Raw genomic sequence first — 13,297 nt, 5'->3', positions numbered from 1 at the left:
ATTTTCATATTGTATGTTGATGCTCTCCCAAAAAAAAAGTTCCAAGAATAGGCTAGCATTTCAACACAGAATTGGGCCAACTGGCCAGACTATTCGAGGTCGACCAAAAGCGCACTGGACTAGACAATAATAGTTTAATTCTAGTAATTTCTTGTGGATAAGCCGAAAACTATAATACTGAACATTTAGCTACCTTTACTTACTGCGAAGAAAATGAAATAAGGTATTTCTGTTCAATATGTACATTTGCTTAGGTTTAGGGGATACCAGATGCCCACATAACTGTAAAAATTCCAGAAATATTAAGAAGGACCATTTCACGCCGAGTTTAAATGAAATTAGACTAGAATTTAACATGTCTGGAATTTAACTGAAAAATGTTCAAGAGGTAGAAAGATTATTACCAATTTCAGTCATAATTATTATGAATGAAATTGGCAATAATCTTATTACCTTTTGGATTAATAATGATTTATGTGACTGATGTCACCAAAAATGGTGAACAATATTCTACAATGAAACATTTTTCATTATTAAGGCAGAAAACTTTCAAATTAGAAAAATTTTTGGATTCAATTAAACAAAGTGCACACTTTATAAAAAATTGTTCAATGGTTCTTAACATTTCCGACCAAAATTAAATTCTTAATATTTTATAATTGCTAAATCAATTTAGCTATGTATATCATTTGTTTTCGAAAAGGTTATAAGAGTCTCTAACCATTTCTGGAGGTAACTGGAGGATTAGAGTAGTGCCTTAGATCTCTTTAAAAATGTAATGTAAAAGAGCGAGCTTAATGTTTTTATTTGTTCATTGTGGTGACACATTTCTGCCAAAATTACTCTTAAGAATTGTACAGATAAGAGCAGCTGGACTAGAAATTTATAAAGGATTGAACAAGTCATTGGTTTAGTCATTGCTTGGTATTGACGTTAAGTCAATTTTATTGCTCCATTCGTCGATTTTATGGGAACACTAAACAAGGAAAACTCATTTTTAACAATGGTTAAAGTGATTTCTAGAGAAGATAGCTACACCATTAATAATACATTTCAGAATTTAAGGTAACCAAAGCTAATTCTTTCTGAGTAATCTAATTATTTGCAAGAAATTTAGATCAATCACACTATATCAATTTTTTTTTTTTTTTAATGGGAAATTTGTATACGTTTTTACCGTTTATTTGTAGTTTCAGTTAAATAGGTATTACATTTTATCGGGTGTTTGAATATTGTATTGAAAGTGTACTTGAATGACCTAGATCGTTTGAAATTACTCAATCATGCTTTTAAAAAACACAATTCCCTTTTCTTTCTTTTTTATAGACTATCAATGCAAGTCCAACCCACGGCCTACATCAAGCAATATCATTTCACTTCGTGGGGCTGAATTTTTAAATAAAAAGTTGATATATCTCAAATGTTTATTAAAAATGTGAACTGATTTTTTCAGAAGGTCTGGTAAGAACTTTTTCAACTAGCTCCCGAGAAAACAGCCTAAATGAATTTTAACACCTACTTTTAATGATTTGTTATTACATTAAATCCACTCTTTAGAGATAAATTTTCAGAAACACTTTTAGATTTTCTAATTTTAATTTACTGCGTGCTTACCCAAAACCATTATGTTGGACGTTTTTATTACCTTTCCAGATGTGCACGACAATTTAATCAGCCAAAATAAGCGCGAGATCGTTAGCTAAATGCAGTGTCAGTATGGAAATCTTAAGTTTTATCATCAGGTCATGGTACTTTTTTTCGACATTCATAATCCTTTCATTATCGATTTTTTGTTTTCGGTGATTTCGCTTCCTAAACATGAATACGTTATTAACCTTAATCTGTAATTATTGTTTCTTCCACTTTATTGGTTCTGCTTGCAATAATTAATGAATTTGTAATGATAAAATGATATGGATTTACTTTAACTGCTGCAATTACCAATTCTTGATATATTAGTGTATTTTTAAGCATTCACTGCCAACTGTTTGTACAAATTCACCCATGAATTGTTGAATTGATTCGGCACAATGGTCTTTCACAAGTCATTGGCGCACCCTGTATGTCATGGCAGCGGTAAATCCTTGTCGCTATATGGCTTTGTGTGGGATGGCATATAAGAAGCCTTGGTTTCTTTCCATGGTTGTTAGCATCCGGAGTCATGCACCTTGACTTCGCATTTGCCGAAGGACTATTAAGGTAGAGTTTCATAACTTCCAAGAAGCCCCCTCATTTTTCAAAATAAAATATTTGGCCGTTCTCTGTCTGGGCTGCTTATAACGCCGTGTGCCCTCAGTCCATTTCAATAATAAAGTCGGTGGTATGGAGGTACTTAATTTGAGACGCAATAGTTTAGTCAACCTTGCTGTTGTTCAAGTTTAGTATTATTTGAATTACTATAATAGTGGCGTCATCACTTATCGTCATGATGTACATAGAAATTATTAGTAAATACCAGGTGGCGGCTAGTTTATTTTAAGAGACGCCCGGGATGATCATGACGTCTATAGGCTGTTTTTAGTTTCTTGAGCCAGAAAAGTTATAATTTGTATTTTAAGTTGTTAATAACGTCATTAGTTTATATCTTTTTAAAGAAAGTTTTCCAATTTTTATTAATTAACTTTATTTCCTATTTCTTTTTAACCACCTTGAATCAATTTTCAATTTTCTATTAAACTGTTAAATACAATCTCTGTGACTAGCATCTAGTGTGTGATTCATACAGAGCTGTAACATATGCACCGAATCTATCCGCCCACCTCTCTTTTATAATAATTGTAATTAAAGTGAATTGGTGACACATTTTTTAAACTTATTACGCAGCATTTATCAATTTCTTTAGACCTAGTAGAAAGTTGGACATTATTCATTTCCTTATTTCATTAATTTCTTTGCGTTTATTTTACACTTGCATAATTTTAACGTACTTTCAATAAATAGGTAGAACTAAAATATTTGTTTTTATTTTAATTTATTATTAATAATATCATATTTTTTGTCCTTGTTTACAGCCAAGATCTGCATATTCTACCTGATATTCTATATAGGACTGGCCAGTTTATTTTCCCTGCTCATGTTCATACTGCACTTAACGCTGGACCCGAGGATTCCCAAGCATCAATTAGATAGTTCTTTAATTGGCACTAATCCAGGTAAATTAAACTATTTATTTTAAATTTTAAAAAGGTAAAATCGATTTTTAATCAAGTAGGGGAATAAATTCAGTTACATCATAAACATCTCTCTATTCTCCAAAAAAAAAATCATTTAATGAAATACAAAAAAAAAAATGGTTTAAGCTAGTTAAATTTTTATTGGTTTTTCTTTAAATGATTAGATTTCTTCTATTAAATGTTCGATGAGAGAGTTTCTTTTGGTCTATTCAAGGAGATTGCTTGTCTAGTACTTGTTCTAGTAGTTGTTCATCTGAAACCCACGTATTCAAATTCATTTTTAAAAAATCCATCAGCCTTTCAAATTCTAGTAATGCTTTTATGATGTATTACTTAATTATTGTATAAGCAGCGTAACTGTAATTGCTCTTAGAGAGTGAAGTTACAGTTCGCTAAGAACCACTTTCCCGGAGAAAAGGTTTTTAAAATAGAAGGTAAGGTGGATTGACATCCATGCGAAGTTCATAAAAAATCATAAACTTGTTTCAACGAATCAAAAAAGAGTGTCATAAATGTTTGACCTTTCGGAGACTTTTAGTTTTTAAAATATTTTGCTTATCCCAGCCACATATTAACGAAACGATAAATATATATATATTTTTTTTCGAATTCCGAAAACTTTAAAACTTTTATTTTTTGTGAATATTCGATACATTGCAACCCCTTTTCTTACTAAGTAAGGGAACATACACAAAAAAGTATTTAAATAAAAGTTCTTTGCATTTAAATTGACTTATTTGTTTTACTTGTTCATTGTTCTCACAAATATTAGAGATGTAGCCGGCTTTTAAATAGATATTTCCTTTTAAAAGGTAAAAGGAACTCCGAATGTAATCCTGATATAATGTGCTGGGCCCGGCTCTGCCACGGGTGCACTTCATTAATTTCCTCTTTTATCAATAGTAGAGTTACCCACTCACGCATCTATTCTCACATCATCACCTTCAACTGGTGCACATAAATCTCAATATAAGTGTCTCCCACTCTAATGTGTTGTTTAACGGTCGTAGAGGATTATCTAAATTATTATATCTGATACTCCATTTGCTTTCCTTTTTATCAAATAAGTTTTTTGTTGTATTAAAACTATTAACCATAGAGATGAACAATGTAATTTCTTTGTAGAAAATTAAGGAGGATTACATCACTCGCTTTGAAATCACTTTGTAGAATAGAAATGTGACTCTTGTTTTTGGCAATTGCGTGAACTAATGAAAATCGTGGAAAGAAACATCATTGTGGATGAATTTTAAATTACGTCTCATTTTTGTTGATCTAGTATAAAAAGTTTAATTTTCTAGCAATTAGCATACTTCAATAAAAATATCAGTTCATTTATTTGAAGCGTAAGCTGTTCCGAAGTTCCGCTAGAGCTAAATGTAGTGAAGAACACCTTTATAAACTAGAAATTCTGGTCAGTTATATTATGTGTTAGATTGTTCCTGTGAAACAACTCTCCCCTATCTGGTTTAGAATTAACAACAGGTTTGATAGGTTTTTTTTTCTTTCTTGTTAAAATAAGACTCACTGTCTTATATTTTTCGTCCACATCAGTAGAGTAACAAAAACCTTATATTGAAATGAAGGTTCTTTAATGGACTAAGGTTTTTATTCCTTTTTATGTTCTTAAAGGGATGTCTTTTTAAGCTAACCTTGAAAACATTGTTCTCTTTCTAAGACTTTTTTATTTTTATTTTGTTCAGTTTCTTTAGAATTTTACTGATTCTTAGTTTTTTTTTTGTTTTTAGGTCTCGGCTTTAGACCAATGCCAAATGATTCAAACAGTCTCAGCACGTTAATCTGGTATAAAGGTACAAGCAAAGAAGATTTTGCATATTGGACTGACAGTCTTACAGAATTTTTGGAAAGTAAGTACTTTTTCCTAATTGTAGATAGTTATACACCTTTAATTCAGTTAACTCTAGATAAAGAGATAAAGAATTAAAAAAAACTATCCAAAATGAAAAGAATTCAAAAGAGTTCTCTTTACATTTTTTTCTTAAAATTTTTTGTTTAAAGTTAATAATACCTATTCAAGTAACAGTGAATTTTATATTAAGTTAACCTTATTAACCCTAGCTTATTACATTTTCTTTATGCAAGAAGGCAATGAGTAGGTAGAATACCCTACAACTCCTATTAATAAAATATATGTATATTTTGAATGACTTTTAAGAAGCTTTCCTCATTATATTATTAATAATAATAATAATAATACTTTATTTGAAAAGAAATTATAATACAAACATAAAAAATGAAAAAAAAGTATTCTACGGCAATGGAAAACCGTCCTCATTATATTTGAAGGCTTAGTAACGTCATTGCATATCTTAAATTAGGGTTTTCAAACACAATTTAAAGATTGACGAATTATTTAATAAAATGTCATAATTTTACTCACTTATTAACAAATGATATAACATGAATCCTGACTATTTACCTTTTTCTTACAAAAATTTTGGTGCTTTTTTTTATATATATAAAATTTGATTCTATTTTAACTTATAATTAAATACTTCCTTTTAATTACAGCTTACAGAGTTCTGGGAGACACTGCTGGTAGAGGAGCTAACATAGATTCTTGTGATTTCGCTAAAGGACGTCCAGATGGAAAAGTTTGCAGTGTTAATGTGAAGAATCTGATGCCATGTGTTCCAGAAAACAATTTCAATTACCATTTGCAAGGTCCCTGTATATTTTTGAAATTGAATAGGGTAACTATTATTATTTATTTTTGTTACTTTGTGTAAGAGTTTGTTTGATGTTCTTCTTAACGTATAATTCGTCCAGAAACATAATTGATATATTCATTTGAATTTCTTTTGGTGAACTTTTTTCGTCTCAAAACTGTTTAATTTCATCTTAAAAAAGATAAGTGAAAAAGAAAGGACATCAGAATTCTTGACAGATTTGCGAATGAAAGTTTACGTCCTTTAAAATATATATATATATATATTGAGGTATTTCTAGTTCGAAAACGCGCCTGTGAGTTTATTTCGTTTAGATGCCTCAAGGACACACGAAAATTAAGTTTTCGGTTAAATTTATTACTGAATAGATTTTTCAATATTGAGTTTTGTAAGATTTTCTCTAAAATAGTTCGTATGATCTATGAAACTTGTTATTATCCTATTGCGCCCAAGCATTATCTGAAATATTTTTCCAGAATAATTGTGCTAAGAACTCTTGAGGGTGACGGGTTAATCGCTCTCCTTCTAAAATTATTTCAGTGTAACGTTAGGATTTTCTATCTAATAGGTAATTACAATAAGTCTAAATTTGAAGAAAATCGGGTAACCAAAAAGTGACCATGCCACTTTACTGAGTACATTTTTTCAGTTTTCTCTCATTAAAGTGAATTTAGTGAAGTCAACTTCGACTTAGTTTTATTTAATTTGTGAAATGAGCAATTTGAGTAGTGTAAAGCTATTCATCCGCCACACTTGATCGGTGGTTTCACGAAAAGCCCGCCTCAAAAAGCGTTACTTTATGTTTGTTTAATAATCAAATCAACCAAGATTTATCAGATTACAATTTTCAAGAACATTTAGTATAGAGAAGTCAAGTGGATGTTCACTTGAGACATTTTTAGTTGATCACTAATAAGTTTCTAAAAAATATTGATTTTATTTTTAGATATTTGGCTGGAAGCCGGAAATCTATGAACCAAATGAGTTACCAGCTAATATGCCGGATGACTTAAAGCACGAAATAAAAGGCTTAGTGAGGGAAAATGAATTTCAGGTAAATCTAATTTACTAGTATGAGTGGTATAGAGAGTCTCTTAAGAGAGTAGGAGAAAATAGCTTTTCGTCGGGGCCTTTCATATTTTGAGACAGGTCCAAATTTATCTGGGATAAATAATACCTCAGAAAAATCTGTTTCATCATCATATATGTATACTCACAAGCTGGAGCTAGACCACCTTTAAATTCTATAGACAGAAGGAGATGGCTCCCCATTCAATTTTTTATGGGTTCCGATGTCAGCATTCAGAAAAACTTTAGAACTTAGGTTTCCTCTCACACTGTACTTGCTGACTGAAGAAAGCAGGTTACGTGGTATGTATATGTGTTATTCAAAATATTAAAAAAATGGTTAAACATTCTGTAAAAATAATAAAAATAGAAATTAACGAAATCTAGTACTTGTTTAAGTGTTCTGAGCATTTAGTTTATTTCATTATTTTTATAAAATGTTTTACAATTTATTTAGCGATCTGAATAACACACATGCCCACCATATTCATTTCACTAATTGCTAATTAATATTGAAATTAATAGAATTTTCATTAGATTAGTCAGACATATTGCATCAACTAATGGCTAAATCATAACTACTATTGTAATTGCACAGAATGAAATGCCTGGGTCTATCGTGACGGTAGAGACTTGGTGGTCCAATAGATTAGGAGCCATTAAATACTATATTGGTACAAAAGTCTTAGTGGTTTTTGATGCTTTACTTAAATGAGATAAAAAATAAGTCAACAGTTTATAGTTTAAATGATAATCTGTTTTATCCCAATAATTCCTTTCTATTAACTTTAGTGTCTATTATCACGTAGATCTTAAATGTTTCTGACTCAGCATGATTTAGAAGAGTATTCAACAAATATATATAAATATATATATATATATGTATTTTTTTTTTTAAACAGAAAAATTCAATATGGGTCTCCTGTGAAGGAGAAACCCCTGCGGATGTTGAACATGTTGGGCCAATCACTTACAAGCCTTATCCAGGATTCCCAGCTTATTTCTTCCCATATGAGAATAATGAGGGATATCTTAGTCCTATTGTGGCTGTACTCTTCGAGAAACCAAAAAGTAAGTCTTATAATTATTAATTGTTTGTACATTTTTTTTTTTTTTTTCACATATGTACTCTTTTCCAGTAGTTCTTTTGCAACAAGTCGATTATCATTAAATTCATTAAAGTTTGCTTAGTAAAGCATCCTTCAAAGTGTCTTTTCTTTGTTTAGTCTCTTTTAAACTTAAATATTGCAAATATTTGCAAGAATAGTTTTTAGAATATCTAAAAATATCAAAAGAGACAAACAAGAAAATTTACTTAATTTAAGGACTAGATAGAGAAAACAAATCAAAATAAAAAGTACTAGTTCTGTGTAAAAGAAGAATAAAATTTTTTACATAATTATTTAAGTATAAAAAATGTTACTTTCTTTTACTGTTGAGATAGAATTTATAATTGAGTATAAATACCAATTTATCATAATTCTAATAAAGCTCACCAACTCGCTCTCAAATTAGTTTTTTATTATTGTAATTTGTCATTTTTATTACTACATGTAAAGAAATTACAATTAATGTAATTTCAATTACATTTCTGTCTGAGTGTTACTTGAACAAGTTAGTTCAACACTACTACATTGTCTCAGTATATAATTCGTCTGTTAATCTCAGTCATAGCTTAGCGATTCCGTTTACAAAATTTTGCTTTACAGAAACTTGCTTTTCTAAAGTTAGCTGATACAAACCTAACTCCAGTAATCATAGTTGCTAGAGAGTTTGAGATAAAAATTCTTTCAATGGTTAAAATTGGCAGGAATGGTGTGGCTAAACAAGATTTGAGTAATTTTAATACTGAGAATAACATCAAGTTTTAAAATCTTGGATCTTGATGTATAATGTAGTTCAAAGACAGGCAGGCAACCTGTACTAGAATCCGAGACTACCGTGCGGGCGCCCATTTTCTCTAATTAATCTCGTTCTTGATATGTACTTTTCTTTTCGTCTCATAATTTTCTTTCAAGAACCCTCGAGAGAGGAAAATAAATGAAAAATGGACAATAATTTATTGTGAGGACCCCGCATTAAAAAAATATATATATATATTATGCTCCCCGTGTTCGATTTATGCTGTCGTCTTTGATCACATTGGAATCTCAAATTCTGGAGAGTATGCACTTTGATGCCAATTGAATTTGATATTTATAATCGCATTCTTATATCAACTAATTTCTTGTTTTATTCATTTCAGCTGGAATACTAATTAACATTGAATGCAAAGCTTGGGCTAAAAATATCATCCACGATCGAAAGGATAGGCTGGGAAGTGTACACTTTGAGCTGATGATTGACTGATATTGCATACAATATTTATGTCAAAAAGCAGAAAAGGTCCACAACTTTTTATGTATTTCCAACAAAATAAAATTTAGAACACTTAAATATGAAAGAAGACATCATCGATACAAAAAAAGAAAAACATTCGTAATGTGACGATATAGCTATAAATACATTATTTAAAATACAAAACCGAGAGGCATTTTAAACAAATATATATAAATGTTTTCACTTTTCGAAATCCGTTATTTAGATTTATTTAAGGAAAAAAAAAAAGAAGGAAAATAAGTACTTATGCACAGTTATAGTGTGGTTTGATTGCCGCATTTATTTTGATCTGCAATTTTTACTCTTATTTTTTTGTTTAAGACCATCACATGCTCTGAGCAAATTGTTATTTGCCGAAAAAAAAAAACTTGAAAAAAATAAACTGTAATTTCGTAAAGTAGATACTGGAACCGTGTAAGACATGGGTAGTGAATTTGTGTAGTATATTTCTTTTCTCTTTTACTGTAATTTAATTTGATTCAATTAAATATTTTGAGTTAGTTCAAATTTCTGAAAAATTTATTTTAAGCGAAAAAAATAAAACATTCAGAGATAAATTGTAAAGAAGAGGGTAAGAGGTAAGGTATGAATTTTTCAGCAGTGTCCAGAGATTTTTATTCCAGCTCTCCAACTTTCTATTCTCTAATATTGCTCTCAGTAATAGTCGATGCAGAGAAGCCACTGAAAGCTTAGTAACATTCTGTTATCAACTTTACTGCAATTGATTTGATTATTTTTTTAAGTAAATGTTCTTAAAATTATCAGAAATTTTCTACTTTGTTTACTCTTCGAAAAGCAATGAACATAAAGTTTCGTTAAGTTTATTATATTCATGTCACAGTTTGTCAATAAATGCCTAAATTTTAAAAACTTCTTTTTTTTTTGTACGATATGACAATGGCTTACCGCCCAATATCTCTGCATTTGAGGTCCATTGTCGGAGGAATGGTCACTACTGTAGTGTAAATACTAAAAGCTGGAGTTACGGCACTGAGCCTATTTGGTGGAGATCCACGTTTATTCGTTTTTTTCCTGGTTATAAGCCATTTCCATAATATTCGCTTTTTATTCGACTGATTTCAGCAACAATTAATTACACTTATTCATACCGTCGTTGTTTGTTTGTTGGATACTCTGTTCTCTCTTGTACATGAATACTGAACCTCCCGGTTCAATAAAGTAGCAGTAATGTAGTTTTGAAGTTAGTACTAATGACTGCTTCGTTTAAAATTGTTTATATCGGCCAATTTACTAGCAGACTCGCAATTTATCGTCGCAAACTCTCATCCGAAATTCAATCTCGTGTTCCCACTGGCTTAACACTTTGGAAAAGGGACTTTTTGCATTCTTGCTCCACCTGAGATATCTCTTACATTGACGCATAATTTTGTTTTGAACAATTTCATAAAAGGAAGAGGTTTCCATTAATAAAATTTCGATGTTTAGAAATATCATTTTAGCTTGGTACTTCAGTACCCTGCAGTAATTTCTTTGTCGTGGCTGAGGATTCCGCCACGAAAAATCTTCTCAAAAAAGGAAATCTCAATATCTGAATGAAAAATACTTATTTTATTTTTCTTAGAATTATCGATCCATACCTTAAGATTCATACGATTCTAATTGCTTTCTTTATATGCTATATTCTCCATTGGAAATCCTTCTTAGTGGCTTCCATCTAGCGCAAACTCGTAATTTAAAAAGTTTTCCTTTCTTAACTCTTTTCATCCACTTAACTTCTTACAGTATCAAAACGTATTCTATACATTTATCGCCTAAATTTCTGTGTTAGCTTACTAAAGAAAGAAGGCAAAATCGTGGAACGCCTAATGTATATTCAGATTTGCTGTAAATAGCTTCTTGAAGTGGTGATTTTTCTTTGATCCGAAGGTTAGACATATTTTGTATTATTTTTTTTTAATGTGGTTAATCCACTAGTGCTTTATAAAATCAAAATTATTTAGTTTTGTTTACCTTTGCTCAAACCAGCCACTACAGACAACTTCAAACAAACTAATTGCTCCTTTATCATTATTCCAATTATGTTCATAAATATAAGATACATTCATTATACTCACTAATAACTTGGAAAACGATTTGTGAAAGGGCATCAATAGTATTCTAAATTTCGAGGAGTAAACAAATAGTAAAGATTATATCTATGATTATCTGTCGTAGCACGCATGTTTATTGTATCCCTGGCCGATTTCAGACTTTAGTCCATCATCAGAGGTAAATTGATCAGTTTGGGTAGAGATTTCGACTTTGCTTGTGTTAACTAACGTCTTGCACTGTACTTGCTGACTGGATGAGAGAGGTGGCATGGTGTGTATATATGTTATTCAAAATGAGAATGAATCGAAACGTTTTGCACAAATAATAAAATTAAAATTAATGAAACTTTATACTTGTTTAAGCTTTCAGAACGTTTACAACATGTAACCACCTTCACTCTCTCAGTCAGCAAGTGCGAGATAGAGAAATTCCGAGTCAAAATCTTTGCATTATACTAATTAACCCATCTTCGATAATGGATGAAAGTGCAAAAAATGGATATAATATACATGCCTGCTTCGACGGATAAAATCAAAGATAAATCCAGCACTCCCGCCCTAACTACATTTTCAACTGTAAAGTTGTATGCAAAAGACTTTCTTTAAACATTGCTGAAAAAAAAACCTTACTCTTAATAAAAATTATAAAAATATTTTGACCCTTAATAAGTCTTGTTGGTTTTTTTTTTTTAACTAAAATTTTATTGTTATTTGATCGACATCAAAGAGTAAAGTTAATGCTAAATTGTAAAGTAATTGTAAGAGAGTTATTATCCACTCTAAATGCCATTTACTGTGTTCATTTAAAATTTAATTTAAAATAAAACATCTGTCCAAGAGAAAATGGTCTTTAGAAATATTTTATCCATGCTCGATCGATTTTAAAAAAGGTCATTTAAGTATTTTTATGTGTAGAGTATTTGATAGTTTAAGTCAATTGCTGATCAACAAAGTTGATTTGAAAAGGTGTAAAATATATAAAATTAGAATGTAATTTATTTTATTTTGTAAAAAAAACAAAAACTGAAAGCTTAGTTTGAACGATAGATAGATGGCATCAAAACCCCACTTAAGAATGAACAAAATTGTGCCTTGTAAGTTTAGATTTAAGCAGATCATTAGTTTTTTAAAATATTTAGTTAACTCAGTTTTTGACAAACCAACAAAAATTTCAAGCATGGTAAAATGTATCTATTTTGTAAATAAGAAAAATATATAATCCTTATTGTTTTATTTATTTTTTTTTTTATTATGAATTTTAATTTAACAGTTTCACAATGTGTCGCCACCGCAAATGAATCGAGGATCCATGTAAGAGAAAATTGACCAGATGGGCTAAGATGGAAGTTGGTCTTGTTATCTGAAAAATTCTGTGCATATACAGCTTCCTCTCCCAAAGGAGAAGCCTCCATCACTAGAGTGATCTACGGTGTATGTTAGAAAGGTGAAAGGGGGCTTACAAAATAAACTATAACTTGGGACACGCTATTTAAACTCATTCCATACCAAACAAACTGACATCTGAGGAATCTACATACCTAGACACTAACTAACATTAACAAAAAAATAAAACAAAAGGCATGAATGTTTCTGCAAGTTTCTTGTTCTTTAATTTTAAAGGTATTCCAGATTTTAATATTTCCGCATTATTTGTTAACTACCAACACTGTTTATCAATATTCAATATTTTATAATTTCTTTTAATTTTACAATATTCAAACGAAATTGTTATAAAACATTGTTTACTGTTTGCGTACAGCGCGCCCCCTCTTGCAAAATACAATTCTAAAACATTACCTATATAACAATATTACACAAGACTTTAATATATACTAGGTTTCATTAATTTTATTTCACTATTTTTCAAAAGAAGTTTTGATCTTCATTAACATTTTAAAGATATGTATATCCACCATGTGACAATTTTGTAACCAAG

At 30.1% G+C, this 13,297-nt stretch overlaps 1 protein-coding gene across 2 annotated transcripts in view; it reads left to right on the top strand.

Annotated features, from left to right (window-relative positions):
- Positions 1–12,594, top strand: part of LOC141456171 (sodium/potassium-transporting ATPase subunit beta-2-like) — a 44,161-nt gene extending 31,567 nt beyond the window's left edge. For both annotated transcript variants that reach the window (XM_074131912.1, XM_074131913.1), the window contains 6 exons: positions 3,012–3,152; positions 4,922–5,041; positions 5,706–5,887; positions 6,810–6,917; positions 7,834–8,002; positions 9,177–12,594. In XM_074131912.1, the coding sequence (XP_073988013.1) occupies positions 3,012–3,152; positions 4,922–5,041; positions 5,706–5,887; positions 6,810–6,917; positions 7,834–8,002; positions 9,177–9,280 (824 nt within the window). In that variant the 3' untranslated portion in view covers positions 9,281–12,594. The remainder of the gene's footprint in view (positions 1–3,011; positions 3,153–4,921; positions 5,042–5,705; positions 5,888–6,809; positions 6,918–7,833; positions 8,003–9,176) is intronic.
- The last annotated feature ends 703 nt before the right edge of the window (positions 12,595–13,297 follow it).

Source organism: Rhodnius prolixus, unplaced genomic scaffold (genome assembly GCF_049639745.1).
Source record: "Rhodnius prolixus isolate KJV_2025 unplaced genomic scaffold, Rpr scaffold_4, whole genome shotgun sequence".
NCBI lineage: Eukaryota > Metazoa > Arthropoda > Insecta > Hemiptera > Reduviidae > Rhodnius > Rhodnius prolixus.
The sequence above is the reverse complement of the archived record's forward strand: the minus strand, read 5'-3'. Positions and strand labels throughout refer to the sequence as shown.